Source organism: Penicillium manginii (genome assembly GCF_028828005.1).
Source record: "Penicillium manginii strain IBT 31320 chromosome Unknown utg000001l:1.0-3466041.0:1.0-3467806.0, whole genome shotgun sequence".
NCBI lineage: Eukaryota > Fungi > Ascomycota > Eurotiomycetes > Eurotiales > Aspergillaceae > Penicillium > Penicillium manginii.
In genome coordinates this window covers 2,111,846-2,130,946 of record NW_026643102.1, presented here as the reverse complement: position 1 = coordinate 2,130,946, position 19,101 = coordinate 2,111,846, and the positions used below count along the sequence as shown (strand labels likewise).

General features: G+C 50.7%; 9 protein-coding genes across 9 annotated transcripts; 3 read left to right on the top strand and 6 right to left on the bottom strand.

The window, feature by feature from the left end:
* Positions 1-114: 114 nt before the first annotated feature.
* Positions 115-657, top strand: N7533_000761 (RTA1 domain-containing protein; the record flags this gene model as incomplete). The annotated part of the gene is made up of 2 exons (XM_057097411.1): positions 115-127; positions 197-657. 2 exons carry the CDS (start codon positions 115-117, stop codon positions 655-657), a joined length of 474 nt encoding a protein of 157 aa, XP_056965904.1.
* Positions 658-1,093: 436 nt separating this feature from the next.
* On the bottom strand, positions 1,094-2,691 carry N7533_000760 (Zn(II)2Cys6 transcription factor domain-containing protein; the record flags this gene model as incomplete). The annotated part of the gene is made up of 2 exons (XM_057097410.1): positions 1,094-2,512; positions 2,563-2,691. The coding sequence occupies 2 exons, from the start codon at positions 2,689-2,691 to the stop codon at positions 1,094-1,096; spliced, it is 1,548 nt and encodes a 515-aa protein (XP_056965903.1).
* Positions 2,692-3,863: 1,172 nt separating this feature from the next.
* On the bottom strand, positions 3,864-4,070 carry N7533_000759 (uncharacterized protein; the record flags this gene model as incomplete). Its single annotated transcript, XM_057097409.1, has 1 exon — positions 3,864-4,070. One exon carries the CDS (start codon positions 4,068-4,070, stop codon positions 3,864-3,866), a length of 207 nt encoding a protein of 68 aa, XP_056965902.1.
* A 1,029-nt stretch (positions 4,071-5,099) lies between these two features.
* Positions 5,100-5,600, bottom strand: N7533_000758 (SIMPL domain-containing protein; the record flags this gene model as incomplete). The annotated part of the gene is made up of 1 exon (XM_057097408.1): positions 5,100-5,600. One exon carries the CDS (start codon positions 5,598-5,600, stop codon positions 5,100-5,102), a length of 501 nt encoding a protein of 166 aa, XP_056965901.1.
* Positions 5,601-7,482: 1,882 nt separating this feature from the next.
* N7533_000757 (uncharacterized protein) lies at positions 7,483-7,977 on the bottom strand (the record flags this gene model as incomplete). The annotated part of the gene is made up of 1 exon (XM_057097407.1): positions 7,483-7,977. The coding sequence occupies one exon, from the start codon at positions 7,975-7,977 to the stop codon at positions 7,483-7,485; it is 495 nt and encodes a 164-aa protein (XP_056965900.1).
* A 1,476-nt stretch (positions 7,978-9,453) lies between these two features.
* N7533_000756 (caspase family protein) lies at positions 9,454-11,048 on the bottom strand (the record flags this gene model as incomplete). Its single annotated transcript, XM_057097406.1, has 4 exons — positions 9,454-9,479; positions 9,533-9,702; positions 9,780-10,584; positions 10,634-11,048. 4 exons carry the CDS (start codon positions 11,046-11,048, stop codon positions 9,454-9,456), a joined length of 1,416 nt encoding a protein of 471 aa, XP_056965899.1.
* A 1,360-nt stretch (positions 11,049-12,408) lies between these two features.
* fbx15 (F-box domain protein) lies at positions 12,409-14,403 on the top strand (the record flags this gene model as incomplete). Its single annotated transcript, XM_057097405.1, is given in 3 exon segments — positions 12,409-12,561; positions 12,669-13,984; positions 14,004-14,403. The coding sequence occupies 3 exon segments, from the start codon at positions 12,409-12,411 to the stop codon at positions 14,401-14,403; spliced, it is 1,869 nt and encodes a 622-aa protein (XP_056965898.1).
* Positions 14,404-15,545: 1,142 nt separating this feature from the next.
* N7533_000754 (DUF3712 domain-containing protein) lies at positions 15,546-17,083 on the bottom strand (the record flags this gene model as incomplete). Its single annotated transcript, XM_057097404.1, has 3 exons — positions 15,546-16,225; positions 16,293-16,717; positions 16,827-17,083. 3 exons carry the CDS (start codon positions 17,081-17,083, stop codon positions 15,546-15,548), a joined length of 1,362 nt encoding a protein of 453 aa, XP_056965897.1.
* N7533_000753 (oxygenase MpaB family protein) lies at positions 17,012-18,738 on the top strand (the record flags this gene model as incomplete). Its single annotated transcript, XM_057097403.1, has 2 exons — positions 17,012-17,253; positions 17,835-18,738. 2 exons carry the CDS (start codon positions 17,012-17,014, stop codon positions 18,736-18,738), a joined length of 1,146 nt encoding a protein of 381 aa, XP_056965896.1.
* Positions 18,739-19,101: the final 363 nt, after the last annotated feature.

Genomic DNA, 19,101 nt, shown 5'->3' with positions numbered 1-19,101 from the left:
ATTTACATGGTCCTGGGGAGGCTCATCGCGCATCTTGGTGCAGAAAGTTACAGTATAGTGCCCTTGCGGTGGCTAACAATTATTTTTGTTACGGGCGATGTAATTGCATTCGTGATGCAGGCAGCAGGTATGTGGCATATGGTTTCTCTACCTAGGTAACTTCAAAGTATCACTAACAGTTTTCTTCTAGGCGGAGGAATCATGGCAAGCGGCACATTAAGTGCAATGACGACAGGCGAAAATGTCACGATCGGCGGTCTCTGTGTGCAACTTCTCTTCTTTACCGTCTTCGTGATCACATCTGTCGTCTTTCACATTCGGATTCGCTCAAAACAAGCGCAGCAAATTATCGGAGTTCAACGGGATCATCGCGGGAGACCTGTTCGTAGCTGGGAAAATGTCCTTTGGGGGCTATACTTTGCCAGTATCTTGATTCTGGTGAGGTCTGTCTTCCGTCTTGTGGAATACGCACAGGGAAATGATGGCTATTTGATTAGTCATGAGGCATTCATGTATGTTTTTGACGCCACTTTAATGCTTTTTGCGATGGTCGCGATGAACGTGTTTCACCCGTGCACGGTTTTAACTCCATCCTCGAAAAACGGCCGTCACCAATTGGGGGATCAAATGCAAGAAGCACAAATGGGTCCTGTTTGATCAGTGGATCATTAAGCGAACCTCCAATATACTAAGCTTTATGACAGTTTATACTACTACTTCATCTTTAGTTTCAAGTTCGTAAATTGACCCCATGAGTACCTAGCTAGATATCATGTCAATTACTTCAATAAATCCTACTAGTAAGAAAACCATAAGTAGATTACACTGACCAGGCTCTCAGGAAATGATTCTTCAAGTTTTGACCAGATATATGATCCGAATCAAACTTTGGATGGTACCCGGTTTAGATAATAAAGAAACCCCCCTGGGAAGAAAAATCGATTCCATTCATGATCCGATTCGCCGTTTATTATAAGAAGAAGTGAATCCTTGGAATAGATTAACGATAAATTACGCTCAAACTCTATCACCTGGGCATTAACCGATAAACAGCGTGAAGGCTGACCATTTTGAGAACACTACCAAGAGACACTCAAACCTTGGAATGAGGCTGCTTAACAACAAGCATGGGCCATTTCATCAGTGCGACAATCCCATCATTCCCGCTTTGATTGATTATAGTAGCAATCTTTCTGATCTCTGAATCAAAAGTAGCACCAAAAAGCCATATCTTGTCAAGTAGGGCAAGGGTTAGGTAAAGATGTGCGAGAATAGCCAATGATAGTCCTTGAACTGAATCAAAGGGAATCGTCGAGTCTAATGATGAAATGAATCCACTTTCAACAAGAGTTGGCCATGATGCTATTGCTGTGTCCTCGATCTCAGACTGAATTTCGAGCTCTGGGGAAGATTGCGCTCCAGTTCGATATAAGGAAAGGACGTATAAGATGCGCATGAACATCGTTTCCACAACATCAATAGCGGCATCTTGATCTTGGCAGTATGTTGGTTTCATCGCACCTGAGCCGGAATCAGGGGTGGCGGAGAAACGTGAATTGTCATCATCAAAATGCGGTGTGATGGTCGCTTTCAGCGTGCTTGAGAATGCTCGGAGATCACATATAGCTTGTACGGCATTTGATGAAAATACGGAGAATCTCGCCGATATAGCACCTTGAGATAAGTCCATTGGAGGACTCGGGGTCAACTCCGCTATAAAGTGTTTCCAGTCATCATTAGCTTTATTGAAGACCAATAATGACCTCAGTCGGCTTCTTCGGAGATGCATCCAATATTGTTTCCCGATTGAGAACGAGACTCGTACTAGATTGAGCCATTGAGATCGAGGCCATTCGGGGGTTTTTTGAGCGCCATGCGAGCTATCGATCGGCACAAAAGGGCACCAAGTGTCCTCAGGAGCCAGATCCCCCACCTGAAGAGACACAAATGCAAATGAATTGATTAAAAATGACCCAGTCAACAAATTTTCGGAGTTTGATTCTTGATGCGATTGAATTTCTTGCTGAAATCCCTCTAACCCTTTTTGATGGTGACTGATGACCACCTGGGTCAATGAGCCGTTATCCTCATTGAGACTGGGATTTTTCGAGTGGGCTGTCAGCATGTCGAGTCCGGCCAACGCTAGAAGCAAATGCATCAGATACTCTGCTCCAGAGGCTATATCAGGAATGACACGCTCCCACACTAAAGCTTTATCAGGACCGAGAGTAATCCGTCTTGAGGTATGCAAAATATAATGCTGCAGGAGTTTGAGATCTTGCAAATTCAAGCTGCCCTTCACTCCGTGCGGTTGAGCAGTTTCGACAAAGGAAGCATTGAAATCCAGAGGCCGGATTTGTAGCCCCTGGGAGCTTTGCGGGCAGGAGCTCGAAGATCGAGCATAAGGAGCCGCCCCCCTCCGAGTTGATGCGCGTGTAGTGATTGGATCAGGGAACACACATTCATCAAGTCGGACAGAGCATGCCCCACACACTGGTCGCGCTTCATCACACTGGCAGGATTAGCCACAATACCTGCCAAACATCATGTGATCCTCGGTACCTTAACGTGACGATTCTTGCAGGCGTAGCAGCCACCTCGCGATTTTGTGTGACTTATGCGTTGCTTTTGTTGAAATTTTGGTTTCGAAGTTAAGTCTGACGCAGGACCTTGAGAATGATCTGACGCCATCTTCAATATGGCTTCGAGAAAGCAAAGAGAATGATAATCGAGAAAGTCCCTATGGTGTTATTTCATGACATTTGGTGAAGGAAGTTGACCGCATTCCAGAGAAAATTCCCATCCCCTGTTGGGTGGTAGGCCTCAGGCACCATCCAGGCAGCCATTCCGCCTTCCGAGCCTCACTCCGCACGCGGGACAACCACCTGGATAGTTCATCGGTTGCGGATTGATCTGAGTCTCCCGGGGAGGATGTTACCATCTACTAGTATGATATCCGACCTGCACTGTCAGTAATACCGAGGTATAGTACTACTAGTATTTTCAAGTTCTTATCTATTTACACCAACGTGGGATTTCTAGTACCTAGGTATGTACTGTCACCAGCGTTTTCTACCTAGGCAGCATACAGCTTCCTGCTCCATGTATTGATCACCGCCATCAATAGTTTAGCATAGCAGGGTCTGTATCTCGAGTCGGCATTCTTGCGCCCTTGCGCCCTTGCTGCGCTACAAGTCTCTCGGCACCGCTCCCTCTTCTCCTCGCCATGTTGCCTAGCTTCACACACATAGTCAGGCTATCGAAGAACCTCCGTTTGTAGTACTCTTTGTCCCCTGGGTCTGTTTTAGACGACCAGCCAGCATACTTTCAGCCACGTTCTTCGTACTTCTGGATGCAGCCTATCTGCTTAGGATCCGGTGGCTGCGAATTGAAGGCATGGCTAAGCTTCTGCTGAAGACTTGCGAGCGGATATAAAAAAGCGCTTCATCCGCTGTGAGGACATTACAGACCACCGAACTATGGAAGGTGTGCTAAATGAACTGCAGTGCATCACCTTCAGTTCGCATGACCTGTAATCACTGTACATTGGCGCCGGTGCCCTTTTCAAAGAAGTCCACTAGGTAACCTGGAGAAGATGTGCTTTGATTGCCCTTCTCCCCATGTCCCCAGTCGGTTTTAGTGACATTGATGAAGCCTTTCTTCTTAAGGTAGCTGCAAATGGTATGCCACCCATCGTATTTACCCCAGCGAGGGTGGCTATATCCATACAGATATCAAGGTCCGATTCAGGCCACCGTTAACCAGAGAAAAACTGTAGGGCTATGCCCCCGAAGACAAGAGCCTTGGCCTCCCTCAGAGAGTCTCAGAAGCCACCGACATCATTGAAGAAACGCCCGTATAGCTCATTGAAAGAGCTGGCTGCAGTCGGAATCTCCGACTTCCGCGGGATGGGGCGATCGATGGTAACCACCGATACGGTTCCCAGCACAGTTCTCAATGTGCCGTCCCGTATCATCGGTCTCGGGCTCGGTGAGATTCGCGCAGGTCAGGCGGCCTGAGATGGTAGTGATTTGTGCCTCCGTCAGACGCTGTTTGCTGGTGAGGGTCATGACGCGGGGAATGTCAAGGTTTGGGGGTTGGCATAGTGGGTCGGTGGATAGCTTCGAAGGCGGCTTCTAGGAGTCATCCAGGTTGATAGATGAAGAAGATGTAGAAAGGTATGTGTATTGTGTGCGAGGCCCAGTACAATCACCTGATCATTGCCGCTCTCTTTCTGTTTATGTATGTATACTCCACTGCCATGCATACTCGCACGACGATCGACATACGCCCTCGGGTGCCAGATCTAGATGTCTCCCACCGTATCCCACGCATCCTCCCATCTCTTCAATTGCTCCGGCTTGTTGCGTGAAATTCAACACGTCTGATACCTCTGACTCCGCTTGGCATATATTGATTAGTGGCTGATAAAGAATTGTTAGACTGCGGGAGGAACATAGGAGCTGTCGGATGATTCATGGTTGGATCTGGCAGTGGATCGGCAATCGGTGTAGTCTCTTGCGATTGATTGGGATGCGATCGAAGTGATTGATGTCACCTGTGGATACTGTATACCCTCAGACGGTGTGGCCTGACCGCCTACCCTAAGCACACAGTACCTATGGGACCCACCGGTACGATTCTACAAGTAGCAACATCTGTGGGATCAGTCTCCTCATACGAAAAGCACTATCCACTAGGAATACTAGCAGTATTTTCCTGCTTCTTATCTCATTCACTCCGAGTTATGTGTGCCTTTCATGACACTATCACTACTGCGGTATACCATATTCCCTCCTCCCGAGGCTCTCTCTCTTTCATTTTCCAAGGTCTCGCTTTTTCGTGTCTGGTTTCGAAATCAACTCACCTTCGTGCATGACCAAAAGTGATTGTCCCTGCTATCAGCAAATGTGCATCAGCAGTCCTCCACTAGCTGTGCTACAAGTCATAAGATCCAATGGAAACGAACCTCCCTTTGAAACTAAAAAAGTAGAGAGCAGTCTCAAGCAATAATACAATCTTCCAACCACAAAGCAATACACGCCCAACACCCATTTCAAGCCGTAGCTTCAAGATCAACATTAACAAAGCTCGAGTGATCAATCAATTGCGGACTCAAGTCCAGAGGTTTGATAGACTGACCAGGCAGCATACCTGCTTCTGCCACCAAAGGCGCCCGCAATACTTTGCATGTGCTGTTGCAAACCCGACACCCCTCGAAAATACTGAGGCTCCGACACCCTACCTTCGCCATCGTAGATAGCCACCGCGACGACCTTGCGCCCGATGATATCCGAGTATTCATTCGCCTTGTGGACCGCGTCCCGCATGGCTTCTTTCCAGGTGTCGGGGTCCGACCAAGTGCGGAGAGAGGTTGCTGAGAACACTGTCACGGGTGCATCGGCGACTGTGTTACCTGCTTCGTCTTTTGGCGAGAGTTGCTTGAAGACGTCGCTGATCTCGTTGGATGTTTCTGTTACTTTTTCGATGACGTCTTCTCGGTCTTCGCCTTCGTTGAAGACGTAGAAGTTGAGGATGCCTCGTTCGGGTTGGCGTCGAACTCTTGCGTTGCCTGCGAGTGTTATCTTAAGTGGGTTCATGATTGAAGAGGGGTGGTTCGTTTGAAGGTTTGTTGGAGAGGAATGGGTTTGCTGTGTCTTTCTTTGTCCTCGCTCTCAAATAGTTTAATATTTTATATTTGGCGGGGGTGACTCCTCAGGCGGACTTGGTTGACTGGCAGGTGAAAGAAACTTGAGCCCAGACCACGGAATTGTTTGCTCCAGGGCTCTTCAAAGTTTCATTGGAGATGTAGAATACCCAGGTACTAGTACTACTAGCACCATTCCAACATGAAGATCTAGGTAAGTGTAAATTGAGGAGACTCCTCTGCAATTGTCACCGTTCCCACACCGGGATTATTTCGATCAATGAGATCCATCATGCCAAATGGATCCTAAGGGAGAAGTAGTATGAGACTACGGAGTACCGCGGTAGTACTTCATGACAAGACAGGCAAGAGAGTGCCCACAGCCCTGGAGTAGACTAGAAGCCTCCCCTATCTCAATCTTACCATGATTCCCACCCAATGTGCTTTCAATAATGCGATATCTCCCAAATATATTCGCAATAATGAGCTACAACCCCGAATTCTAGCGGTGTATGTAATACTAGTATGTATCGCGTATCACGTCACCTGACTCGTCAACTAATAGCCTCATGTGGGCGAGCAGCAAGGCGTCATCAAACGGCTCATCTCATCTCATCTCACCTCAGCCCGACCTGCAGGAAATAATTTCCCCCATCACTCCAGATCGGAATCAGAATTAGAATCAGACCGGTAGCAACTTGAAAGATCCCCGAGTCTAACGGGATGTGGAGAGAGTGGAGTCGCAAAAGCGAGCGTTGATCTGCAATGCTCATGCAGTGATGCAAGGAGCACATACAGTACAGTACATATGTACATAGTGGGGAGGGGGGAGAAAATAGTTACCAACAGCGACCTGGAGCAGCACCTTGAATAGCGTGACTGACTCAGGTGGCGTAGATAAATGACACTGGCAGTGTGTCTCTTAAATTTGCGACCGTTGCAGCGCTACGACCGATCCAAGGTCAAGGCAGAAGGCAATGTCCTCGATATGTATGGATAGGTTTCCGGGACAGGCTGAGATCAACTATTTTTAGCTACAGGACTAATACCGAAAATGTCGAGTTGGCTGACGCACGACGATCCACCCGGGTCATTCGTTGAGGCTTGGGCGACGCCCGTTGCCGGTGTGGCGTTGGGAACAGCCAATTACGCCTGCAGTTACGCGGAAGGCGTCGTCAAGGGCAGACTTTATGCTTATTGCGATAGATCGGATGTTGAATCTATGTACGGAGTACTACTAGTAGTAATTATGTTCATGCTTTGTGGTGGATTTGATTTGATTTGATTTGATTTGATTTTTCCCAAACGCCAAGCTATGCGCGACAATCCCAGTATTAAAGAAGTCCATGTAATAGAACCAGAAACCAGAAAACAGAGATAAAAACAAAAACGCGGGTCAGGTAAATACAAATGCCGACGCAGTGAGGCGTATGAACGTGCCGTGGATATATGACAAAGGAGGGAATGGAATGATTAAGTCACAGCAAAATAAGAAAAATAGGCACCCAGGCCTAAAACCAACCCTTGAAAACCAAAAACCAAACTCCATATGCGGGATGTGTATATATTGGATCGATCGTCGCTGCAGCGGGGAGATCGGCAACGTCAGTTACATACCAAGTCGCAATAATTTTTTTTTCGGTGAGCGTTGCGTTGCGACTGAAAAGACCAGACTCGTCGAGTCGAGAGTAGAGTAGAGTAGAACCGTTCTGGATCTCTCTTTCTCTCTCTCTCCCTTTCCAAGATTTTTGGGCGGGGGGGGTTGCTTTTCTTTCGTTTCAAATTGAATGTCGCAAGGTCCTCGTCCGGGACCCCACCAGACCCAGACCCCGTAATTAAATGAAAGTGGTCTGACTGCGACTAGCATACTGGGTAGACGAGCCGATCAAATTCGGCGAAGAGATGCTAGCATTCTTGCCGTAGGAGCCCTTGCTCGACAAGAAGGATAATTTGCGCGAGAGACGGCGGCTCAGACTGCGCTGCGGCGGCGCAGGACGAGGGTCAACGGACATAATGGACACAGGGCGCGACCGCGGGGGTCGAGGGTGTGCTTGAGTACCCGTTGCGGGCCGCTGGTCCGGATTGAAGTTGGCGTCGAAGCGCAGGGTTGAGCGGCGCTTGATTTTGTTGGCGGTTGAACGGGCGGGGTCGAGGTTTAGGGAGAAGTCCTCTTTGATGTCGTCGAGGGCGTAGGAGACTCGGCGGAGCATGCCGGGCTTTTCCATTATGGAGGGTTCGCGCTGTTCAAAGCCGTAGACTTCTACTGGGGTGCTGGGACCGTCGTCGATGTCGATTGGGGTAGCGTAGAATCGCGGGTACTTTACAGCCATGGGAGTGCGGCGCGGTTGTTGAGTGGGGAGAGAGACCGTAGAGGCTTGTTGAGAGGAGTAGGGAAGATGAGGGTCGGAGGATGAGACACTGGAGGAGTAGGAGTAGGAGGAGTTGGAGGACAGCATAGTGATGGTGGCAGCCCTAGGGGAGGAGTGGTATGTAAGAAGGAAGAACCAGAATAGAGGAACAGCTGTGCAGACAGAAAAGAATATGAGCAAAAAGCGCCGAGCAGAGTAAGAAAGAGTCGACATTCCCAAAAGGACCAAGTGGATCAAGACATCGTAGTTAGTCTCAAGCTACCAGGCGCCGGCCCGTGTAACACGATGTAATGTGTTTCAGATGGGTATTATTCATTATTATTATTATTACTCCGTACTATTTACGAATATTACTACAGAGTCCGGAGTACTGCATTGCAATATGATAGTCTGTCTCATGGCTTGCGACTATCACTATTACTACCTAGTGATCTACTAGTATATCCCTAGATTGCTATCAGATCTTCCTTTTCTACCTCAACCTCAGATACTACCATACCAGGGTCCAAGTGAATACTCTACCTACTACTCGGTAACCAACACTATACTCCGGACACCACTTTATCAGATGTCTTAAATCTGACACAGAGTACGCGCGATTCAATCCATCCATGGCGTGGTTTGGTTGTAATTCTACTTCCCTAGCTCCATCCACCCACCCACCACGCACTCCATCCCCGTTTTTTTTTTCCCATCTCTTCTCTCCCGTTCCTTTCACTTCACTCAGCTCCGAACAAAACCGTGGGCCTCCCCCCCCGAAAAGAAAGGAAGCGCATCCACCGGTTCCCACCTGCGATCTTCTGCCGTCGACCGCTGATTGGCCCGATTCCGACCTCAGGGGGGGAAATAGGATCGCGCGATATTTTCCACCCAACTAGCGTCGGACAATGCGGCCTCCGCTCGCCGCAGCCACAGCAAATTTGAGCTCAGGGTCGAAGTGGGTGGGGTGGAAGTTCGTGCGTGGGAGATTGAACGGCCCTGATGGTGTTATTGCTCGTATGGACGGGGTACGGATGTCGGATCACGGGTAAGATCACCAGGGGGCAGTTTAGTCTGCGGTGGCTAGGGTTTCTTGGCTTTTTTAATGCCGATGTCTTGGGATTGCATTCCTTCGAGCGCTGGAGTTCCAAGTTGTGCCAGTGCCAGTGTTTAGGGTGGGGATGGGGCCGAGCGCCTGACAAACCACAGCCTTGCTTTGATGCACACACACCAAGGAGGTGGTGGAGTGCGTGTTACGGGTATTACAGGTGGAGATCCCCGCGGTGGAGGAATGGGAACGAAAGCGAAAAGGAAATGAACATGAATCGTTGCTCGTTGGCGCTCGTTTCTAAACTACAATGCTGGATGGTGATAATGCTGGCGCTGTGGGGGCTAATGCTAATGCTGGGATGATGGAATGCCCTGTAAGAATTGGAAATCTTGATCATGATCATGATCTCACATCACAAAGCGCAGGTTTGTATCTGCCGGATCTGTCAGCCCGATGTCCCGTCCGTTGCACGGCAGTTCAACTTACCAAGGGGATGGCTGCAGCTCAGCTGCGGCTTTTGCGTATATTTGCCCTCTAGCTCCGCTCGGATCGTATTAAGCAGCTGCAGATAGTTCTGCTGTGGCCACTGCTTTAGCGATTTAATGAACGCCCAACTCAAGGCTCCTCGCGCCTGGCCGTCTTGGAAGGTATCCGCCCTGTCATTGGTCAGTCAATCGTCCATCATGTACGATTACTAAATATATCTTTAGTCAACAGGATTACTATGACTTACGATGTTTGCGTATCCTTGGACCCGGAGAACATCACCACGTCCGCCGGTGAGGTCTTGGTTTGAAGAGTGCGCTCGCGGGCCTGTCCTCCATTCGCGGCCTTTTTGAAGAAGTTAATCGCTGTCGACGCAACACTCGACAGATCGCCCTGTCCGTAGGAACCGATGGCACTGAATAGATCCTGGGCAGCTTCCTTGGCCAAGTTGGGCTCCTTCAGGATGCCCTGGGTCGAGTAAACATATGGCAGGTCGAGAGCAGTACCGGAATGGCATGAGTCGAAGATCGCCGTCAGACGAACACCAGGACGCAGCGGTCGCACCATGATGGCGTGCATATCATCGTCAACAATGTGCCCCGTGGTGCGGTAGTCAAGTGGGTAGATCACGTCATCGAAGCCATCGTCCTCATCGCCGTCCAAGTCGGGAGTGCGGCCGCCGTGACCGGAGAAGTGGACGAAGAGAGAGTCGTGGGGCTGGGCGTCGCGAACGAGCCACTGCATGGCCCGCAGGATATTGGCCTTGGTCGGAAGACTCATCGGATTCTTCTGGTCGTCGGTGAGGATGACCATATCCTCTCGGCGGTAGCCAAAGCGCTCGTGCAGGAAAGTCGACATGTTGGTGACATCGTTGATGCAGCCCTTGAGCGCGTTTGGCTGCCCGAAGTAGTTAATGCCGATCAGTAGCGCCCGGCGGCGACCGGTACATGCGGAGTACTGGAATTGGTAGTTGGATGGTGCCCCGTGACCGAAATGCTGCAGAGCCTGCGGCGGCGGAGGCGGCAAGTTCGGCGAATTTGCGCGGGGCGCACCTGGGAGGAGCTAATTAGACTAGAGTTCTTCTAGGCGGGGGAGATGAACCCGGAGACGAAAGGGAGTGGTCTTTACCAGGTTGGTGGACAGCAAGGTTTGGCTGCGATGGGTAGGACTGGTGTCCGTAGGGCCGAGGAGGCTGTGGTGAGGGAGCATGGCCATACGGTTGCGGAGAGGGAGCGTGACCATAAGACCGAGGGGGGCTGTGGTGAGGGACTGTGTCCATAGGGCTGAGGGGACGGGGTGTGATGAGCGTATGGCCCTGGAGGATAGGCCCCTGGGACAGGGGAGGCGGGTTAGAGTAAGAATGAGGCCGCTGATGTCCTTGGTATGGACCACCACCGTAGGGCTGAGGCGGGGGATGCGGGGACCATTGCGAAGGAGGAGGCTGTTGATATCCCCAGGGCGGCGGAGGGCCTGGGGGAGGGCCTGGAGGAGGTGGACCTTGACCTTGATACCACATTGGAGAGATTGAAGCGACCGGATTAAAAAGATATGAAGTTCTTTCGCGAGGGAAGAATCGAAGAAGAGAATGAATTTTCTCGAAGCCTGGGGGGGCTGGCTGAGGTGGGTCAGTGCAGATCGGATGAAGGGCAAGGCGTCCAGTGGTGGGCGAGGGAATTAGGAGAAGACGAAAGAAGAGAAGAAAAGAGAAGAAAATGGTAAGTGTCAAAAGTGATTTGTTATTGCATCCAAGCTAATTCCAAAGTCCGAGTCAATAAACTTGAATGGAAAGCCGCGACGCCCTGGAGGCGAACCGTGGAAATTGACCGAGGACGCCGGTAGGGCTGCAGGCAACACTGTTAAAGGCCACGTGAGGGCGGAGTCGGAGTCGGAGTCCACTAGAAACAGTTAGTACTAGTACTCCGTTAGTAGCAGTATTATTAGTAGTAGCAGTATTTAGTGAACTCCATTCGGGTTAGTCTTGTCTTGTCTTGTCTTATCCAAGGCAGAGAACTCGAGTCATTGTGTCATTGTAGCAGCGTGAGTGTATCACGTCAGCCGAGGCCATCGCCGAGATCGGGGAAGGGAATGGGAATAAGGGAATGGGAAAGAGAGAGAAAGAGGGGAAGGGGATGATAAACGCATGCATCATGCATGGTACATCTGATGCTGAATAAGGAAGAGAAACGAGGGACTCTTCAGCTTCTGCAGCGGCGATCGGCGGGGGCAGAGCCTCAATGTTCTCCGTGACGCTTTACCAGGAAGACTCCTAGACTAGCCGTCGTCATCCGATGAGGCTCAACAATTTCGACTTGAGTGAATTTTTGATAGGGGAAATTTCAGATCTGTGGAAACCCGGAATTTGGGGCCGATCGAAATTGAAATGTCAAAGCGAAGGTCGGGGGTGTGGATGGCATAGCCAGTCAGGCTTCAAGGAAGGCCTGGAAGGAGGCCCAACAGAAGCCAAAGAGCCTCATTTTGTTTTTGCCTTCGAGTTTATACGAGGGGATCCACTGATGGTATCGATGGCGTGACCGAATCCAAATCGAGGAGATGGTTATCGTATACGAAAGCATTGTGCGAACGCAAGGGGGCTGTGAAGGAGATGAGGCTCTGGGGGGGGACAAAAGCAGTCCGTACAAGCAGGGAGTTACGGTGTGATGCGGCTCTACCTTCGTACACTTTCTGGACTCCTCTTCGACTCCTCTTCTACACTCCCCCCCTCCATTAAAGTCGCCCTCAACTCCCTCCAATTTTATTTCCATTCCCTACAATTCTATTTTCCCCTCCCTTCTCCAATTCCCCTATTCTCTTCCTTTATACTTACTCCGCCTCCCTCCCCATTATGCGCTGTTAACTGCGCCTCCTTCTCTCCCGCCATGCCGCCACAGCGGCTGGATAACCTCCCTTTTGATGTGTTCTACCAGATCGCAACCTCGCTGGACGACCGTGATTGTATTCATCTCAGTCGTACCAATCGTATCATCTATGATTCCATGCAAAGCGAGCTCATCGCGAGAAAAACCGTCGAGGTAAGCCAGCCGAGCTAAGCCTCACTCTATCCCCTCTTTACCCTTCCCCCACTTTAAGGGGGCCAAAACGACGCATGGCTTGGCCAATAACTAACTATGATCGGCAGAATGTCCTACGATATAGCAAGGAAGGCTCCATAGCCTTGCAGGCTCAGGCCGGTTATCGCAAGGCTGTCTCCCATCGCTTTGACATCAACGAGGCGGTCGCCACGGCCACCCCTTACTCCGTTTCTGTCTTGGCCTATGCCTCCGATTTTCTTTATCAACAAGGCGTACTTTGCTATCGGGTCGGGCAGGAAATTCGTCTGCTGGACGTTCATCGGGCAGCCCAGCGTGAACGTGTCCTCAATCTCCACGATGTTCTTCGTCGCTTGGAATCCAGCCCAATGGACAGGGATGCTGCCGAACGGGTCAAACTGATCCACTATCATGACGGTATTGTCATCTTACGTGTGATCAACGATAATGCTTTGGGTGATAGCTTACTGGCCATTGACATGGAACGCCATCCCGGCCATACTAGACGAAGACGCTTACTTCTGCAGGCGGTTGTGCCCTCTAATGTTCCCATCTTTGTGCGAAATAGTCGCTCGTATATGTGGTATGGATGTTTTACAGCCTCTGCTGCTAACTCCGACGGTGTCTGGTCGGTCTGGGGTGTGGATCTTGTTACACTGGAGAAGATCGATGTTCCATTGGACCGTGTAGTCGACGGCGATCTAGGCCAGACGCTATGCTTCGAGATGTATAAGGAACATCTATATGCCGTCTCTACACAAGTCGCGTCAAATGATGACGAGCGCTTCTCTTCTTTCTACCATTGGTTCTGTCATGCTCCCCGGCAGGAGAGTCAACAGTGGAATGACCGTATCTGGCGCCGTGAACACCGCGAAGGTCCCATCAATGAGATGTGGACAGACTTGTCGATCCGTACCGATGAGGAAACTGGTAATCCAGTGATCATCGAATGTCGCCGGGAATGGCGTCATGGCAAGAGCGAGAATCACCGAACAACCTATATCCAGCCTCTTCCGACGCCAACAGAAGCAGCCGAAGCAGAATTAAGACGTTCACCATGGGTGACTGACAACGAGGACGAAGATCAGAACAATAACGAGGTCCAGAATGATAATGTTAAAAATACCTCAGATCATGACACACATGGCCAATCCTTTGATGAGCGGCCTGAAAAGCGGCTACGCCGCAACTATCATGCCGAATACGAGCATGACCAAAACAGCAGACAAGAATTTATTGCCGCGCGCACCAAATACCGCAGCTACCACTTATCTGCGGCAACATTTATAGATCTAGTCAACGATCCTGCCCCGGAGGCAGACGGGCTCCGATCTCGCGACCGGATTCGCCTACGAACAGTCTCACGCAAACGCAAGTGTCCCATCGACGAAGAAGAAACCGGCCTGTTATTCAAGCACACCCAGACCGAAGCCGACGGTCGCCCAGTCGAGGGATCAGAAGAACGTTTCTCCTGCCGGGGCGTTCACCTCTGGCCTGCAGAAGACTCACCGAGTGAACTCACCCACCTGCTTTGCCCCGACACTCGCGCCGGATCCGTACATGCTATTTCCGACGAGCGTTCTCTTCTATACTCCATCTCTTCCCCGGGGTCTGCCGCTTGGTAACCAAGCTTTGATTCTGATCAGCTTTGATCCCAAGATCCGATTCCCTAATCTTCCTTCCCTCCGCTCGTTGAAAACGCCGATTACGGGGGATATTTTCCCTGTCGATATTCCTGGCCCTGGGCCTGCGTCTAGTGGCTCACTTATACGCGAGGCCAGACCTCTTTATCAGGCCATTGGTCGTGGATATTGGCTGCGATGAGCGTAGAACGAGCATTGCATAGTAAACTGGTAACTTACGACTACTCAGCTAGTCTAGTCTAGTCTAGTCGAGCCTAACTACAACCACCCAAATCAATACATACACGTACTCCGAAGATATTTTCCTGTTTCCATTTCTCGCAATTCTTTCCCCCGTCCCTGTATGTGTATGTAGGCATAGTCCGAGTCGAGACAACCCGCAAATCAAACCCCGCCAAGTCACGCGTGAAAAGGTACACCTTGGCGCATCCAACTCGTTGCTCCGACAATTAGGCCGCACTGCAACTGAACGAATCGAATCAAATCGAATCTCCGAATTTCAATCCGGGCGATCATCGGACTAGCAACCACAGCCTCGGTCATATTCAAATATGATATGACACAGTACATATGTACCGTCCACATAGGTACGCACCAGCCCAAAAAATTCCAATTCTAACTAGAGCGAAATAATCCCCGCGAGCCTGAGACCGAAACGGCCGTCAGCAGCCATCCGGCCATGTCACGGATTGACCCCGGTCTGGGCAACTGCCATGCAGAGGGCCGGTGGAGCGAGCCTGGCCCCCCCTGCATAAGATGAAACTCGGGACTCGGACACTAGTGTCAAATTTGAGCTTAAGCTTAAATCTATTTGATCTACGCGGAGTTTTTGCTTTACACTTTTTACCAGTGGATTGTAATTTAAATGTATTGCGACTTCCTTCCTATCTATCAATAGTACCTACTAAGTACTGACTACTAGTAGGGTTGGAAACTCGCACAGCCTGGCACCAGGGGAACCACTTCCGTCGTAAAATTTATGTATTATTCTAGATAGCTTCTAGGAACCGGCCAACTCAACCTCTATCTAATCTACACGACAAAGTCGTGATCTAGGTTCTATCCGTCGAGTCGGCTCAGCCGTGTATGAACAAATATAACCAAAAAAAAAGGAAACCCGTAACTCCGCCCCTCTTTTGTTCGGAAGAAGGTTTCAAAAAAAAAGAAACAAAAAGGATCACCGCCCGGGGAATCGAAAATCAAGTGTCGCAATCACAATCGTGTCGTGTCGGCGTCAGGTACGTCCGGTATTAGAGTAAGGGATCGACCGTTCCGTTTGGGCGTTAGCATCGCATCGCATCGCATCGCATCGCATCGCATCGCCTATGCCTTCATGTACATCCCAGCCATAGTATCGATAATCAAATCGCGCTTGACAGGATGTTCGTCTTCGAAAAGATTCCTAACATGAACATTCTCCTTCAACGCGTCAGCGAGAAGACCGCGCTTTTCCTTATTCGCGAACTCGTCTTCCAACGCCGAGAGGACACCCGTGCCGCTGCTGGAATTCGCGTTCAGGATGCTGGTTAGGTTCAGTTTGCCGTTTGAGCCGACGAGGCCGTGGATGGTGTTTTTCACCGTGTCGAGGAGGGGCACGCTGGCCATTAGCGGGAGTTCCGACATCACTTTCGTGTAGTAGGGGACTCGGGTGCCGTTCCAGGTTACGGTGCGCGTGACAGTCTTTAGGGAAAGACTGCCATTTGAGAGGAGGGAGGCGCCTTGGTCCTTGAGGAGCTCTTTTAGGTGCGAGATTGCGGTTTTGAGGTCCAGTTGGGCTTTCACGGGGAATGTGTTGGCGCCTGGGTAGAGGGTTACGTCTTTCAGGGTCGCGTTGCCGAGGTTCAGGTCGCCGCTGTAGATGTCGAGGACCAGGGTGCCGATGTCGAGGGTTAGAACTGATGGGTTGGGGAGCGAGGCGTTACCGATGAGGTTTGTGCCGTCGGCTTGGGGAGGGATGACCAGTTGGCTGTCCGACAGTGCGAACTCCTTGAAGGAGTCGAGGGCTATGCGAAGGTTAGTGATTGGCCGATTGAAATGAGTAAAGTGGTTGAGTGGTTTTTATAGACTTACTCGGCGAAGTCACGTCTTTGTCCATGGTGACCTTCGACTTTAGGACTCCCAGATAGGAATTAGTCGTGCCCTTGAGAGACAGGGTTGATTCCTTGTTGAACACGACGGAGTGAACGTAGTCAACCCAGGTGTCCTGGTCGATAAGTGGACGGTGCATATTCTCGACACCCAAGGTGGTGTTTCCCTTGATGGTCATGCCTGGAATCGTGACATTGGACCATGGCCTATCGGCGCCATTATCGCGCACGAAGAGATTCAAGTTAATGGGCTCAATGCGGACCGGCAGGGCGATTTTCAAATTCAACGCCGATTGCAGAGTCAACTGGATTGAGTCCGGCTGTGGGTTCAAGACGGATGCCTTGACCAGCACGAGGTCTGACTTGTTGACAACAAGTTGAGAGATAGCGGGGATCGCGACGAGGAAGCTGGGAATGGATGGTCAGTAAACGCGATCACAGAGGGAAGAAAGGTGCAATTGACGCGTTTAATAGGGTAGAATCTTAATCCCGCGTATAACCCAAGTGTATAACTTACAAGACTGGCAGGAAAATGGCGAGGAAAATCACATTTCCAATGAGATAACAGCACCAGAATCGCTTCCAATGGCGTGATAGACGCTCTCTGCGCGTCCGCGTCGTGGCCAGCGACAAGCCACCGGCAGACTCGACCTGCTCAAGTTTGGCGGTATCATCTAGACCCGCGGGGGGCATGGGTCCTCGATGAACACCGAGGGAGTATTTGGCGTCATCGGAGCTCAAATAAGCTGGCCGATCACCTTCAGTCTTGCCCATGATGGAATTGAGAAGGGAGGGAAGACGGGGGAGGAGGATGTCGAAAGTAAACGCAACCAACACGAATTGAAGGAAATACCACCCAGCGCAACAGCGGAGAAGGAAGACCAGAAGACGATGTGGACCGGGACCTCCCGCGACTATATTAGTATTTTCTCGGGGAGGATGGGGTCAAGTCTTTTTTGCATCCGGGGGAAATTGGCAGTCCGCGGGGTGTGACCCTTTGGATCTCGCTTGTATGGAGTAACCCGTAGTGCTACCGAATGACCGGGCAAGCGAAATAAGCCCAATCCATGTTCCCTTCCATGACGAGCTCCGAAAATATCGGGGAAACAGAACCAAAAAACAAAAGCCCCTGGCGGAGTGGGACGGTGGGGTTCGTTCGGAGCAACGTTGCTCTTCTTGGCCAAGATCCACGAGCTGGACTGGAGTTAGTGGCGCACGAGCAGAGCAGGGATCAGCGCAGGAGATGGCGATCTCTTACGAACCGCGGCTGACATGAGAAGAAATAGGGGCAGTTCACATGGGTCGGTGATCAATGTTGGTCACAAATCCGAGAAAGTTTCCTGGTGGTTTAGAAGTGGAGGAAGGTGGATGATGCGCAGTGGATTTGCGGGGTGGAATGAAGTCTTGCTGGATTTAATCAGCTTTTCTTCCCCGGACTGACGTTGTCTTTGTTGGAAGTTTGATCATTTTGATTATTTGGAACATCCTCTGTTCTTCTCCCTTATATTCATACATCCATACCTAGATATCACCATGTCCTCCTCTTCCACCCCCCCCCATCCCCTTTGGATGAGAAGCCCGATGTCTCCCATGACCACGATGTCCCCGTCGCCAGCAGCTCAGGACGTCTACACGCCCTAGAGCAACTAGAAATTCTCCCTCAAATGCTTCAAGAGGGCATCCTCTTTGCCGGATCAGGCGCAGCTCTGCTCCTCCAAGCAGCCCTCCCCGCCATCCGCGAAGTCGAAAACGACAACAGCAGCCCCAAAACACTAGCGACAGAGCTCCTCGACGCTCTCCAAGCCCATCTAGGCTACATCTCCACATTCGTCTTCGGCACACGCGACGAGCGCAAAATCCTCCTAGACCTCTTCCAGCGCGAAGAAGCGCCCGGTCTCGGCGGCGGGCGCAACAATCGCTTCGCCCACCACCCCACGCTGCAAAAATGGATGGCAGCAACCCTCTACGCCACCGCGACCGACTTCTATCAGCGCGTCTACGGTAGAGTTGACTACCAGACTGCCCAGCGCGCCTACAGCGAGTTCGGCCTGCTGATGAACTGCATGGGCGTGCCTACGGGCACCTGGCCCGAGACCCGCCAGGCGTTCTGGTCGTACTGGGATGATCAGGTCGGCAAGTTGACCGTCTCCACCGATGCGGCGCAATTCGCAAAGGACCTGCGCGAGTCGACCGATATGCCCAAGTGGGTGCAGAATATGAAGCCGTTTCTGCGCGCCGTCACGATCGAGATGCTCCCGCCGAACCTGCGGGATTCTTATGGGCTCAAGTCGACTACTAGTACTCGTACGCTCTATCGGACCTGGATGGGGTTCTCCGTGGCGGTTTACCCGGCTATGCCGAATAAATGGCGTGGGTATCCGCTGCGCTATTATCAGGATAAGCTGCGTGGGAAGTTGAATGTTGTTTGAGATGTTGTGCTGAGGAGAGGGAGTTTATTTGGTGGATTTGGGATACTTCTAGTTCAAGTCGCGATTGATCTACTATAATGTCTTTTTTTGTATATACCCATGCTATGCTATGAGATACGCTCTGTGCCTTGACTCGGATACGTGGATGAGGGTTTTTTTCTTTTGTTATAAGGAAATTGCATATATTTATCCCTCGTTGAATTCGTTTACCATCATGATATGTACTAGTAATCAAAGAAAATCATCGACTGCCAGCCGCTACTAGTAATGGAAGTTGTTTCTCATGCCCAGATGCTCTATAGTGTTCCAAGCACTCCGCCCAGCAGCTTCGACACATCCTCCACAAGCTAGATTCAAGAAGAA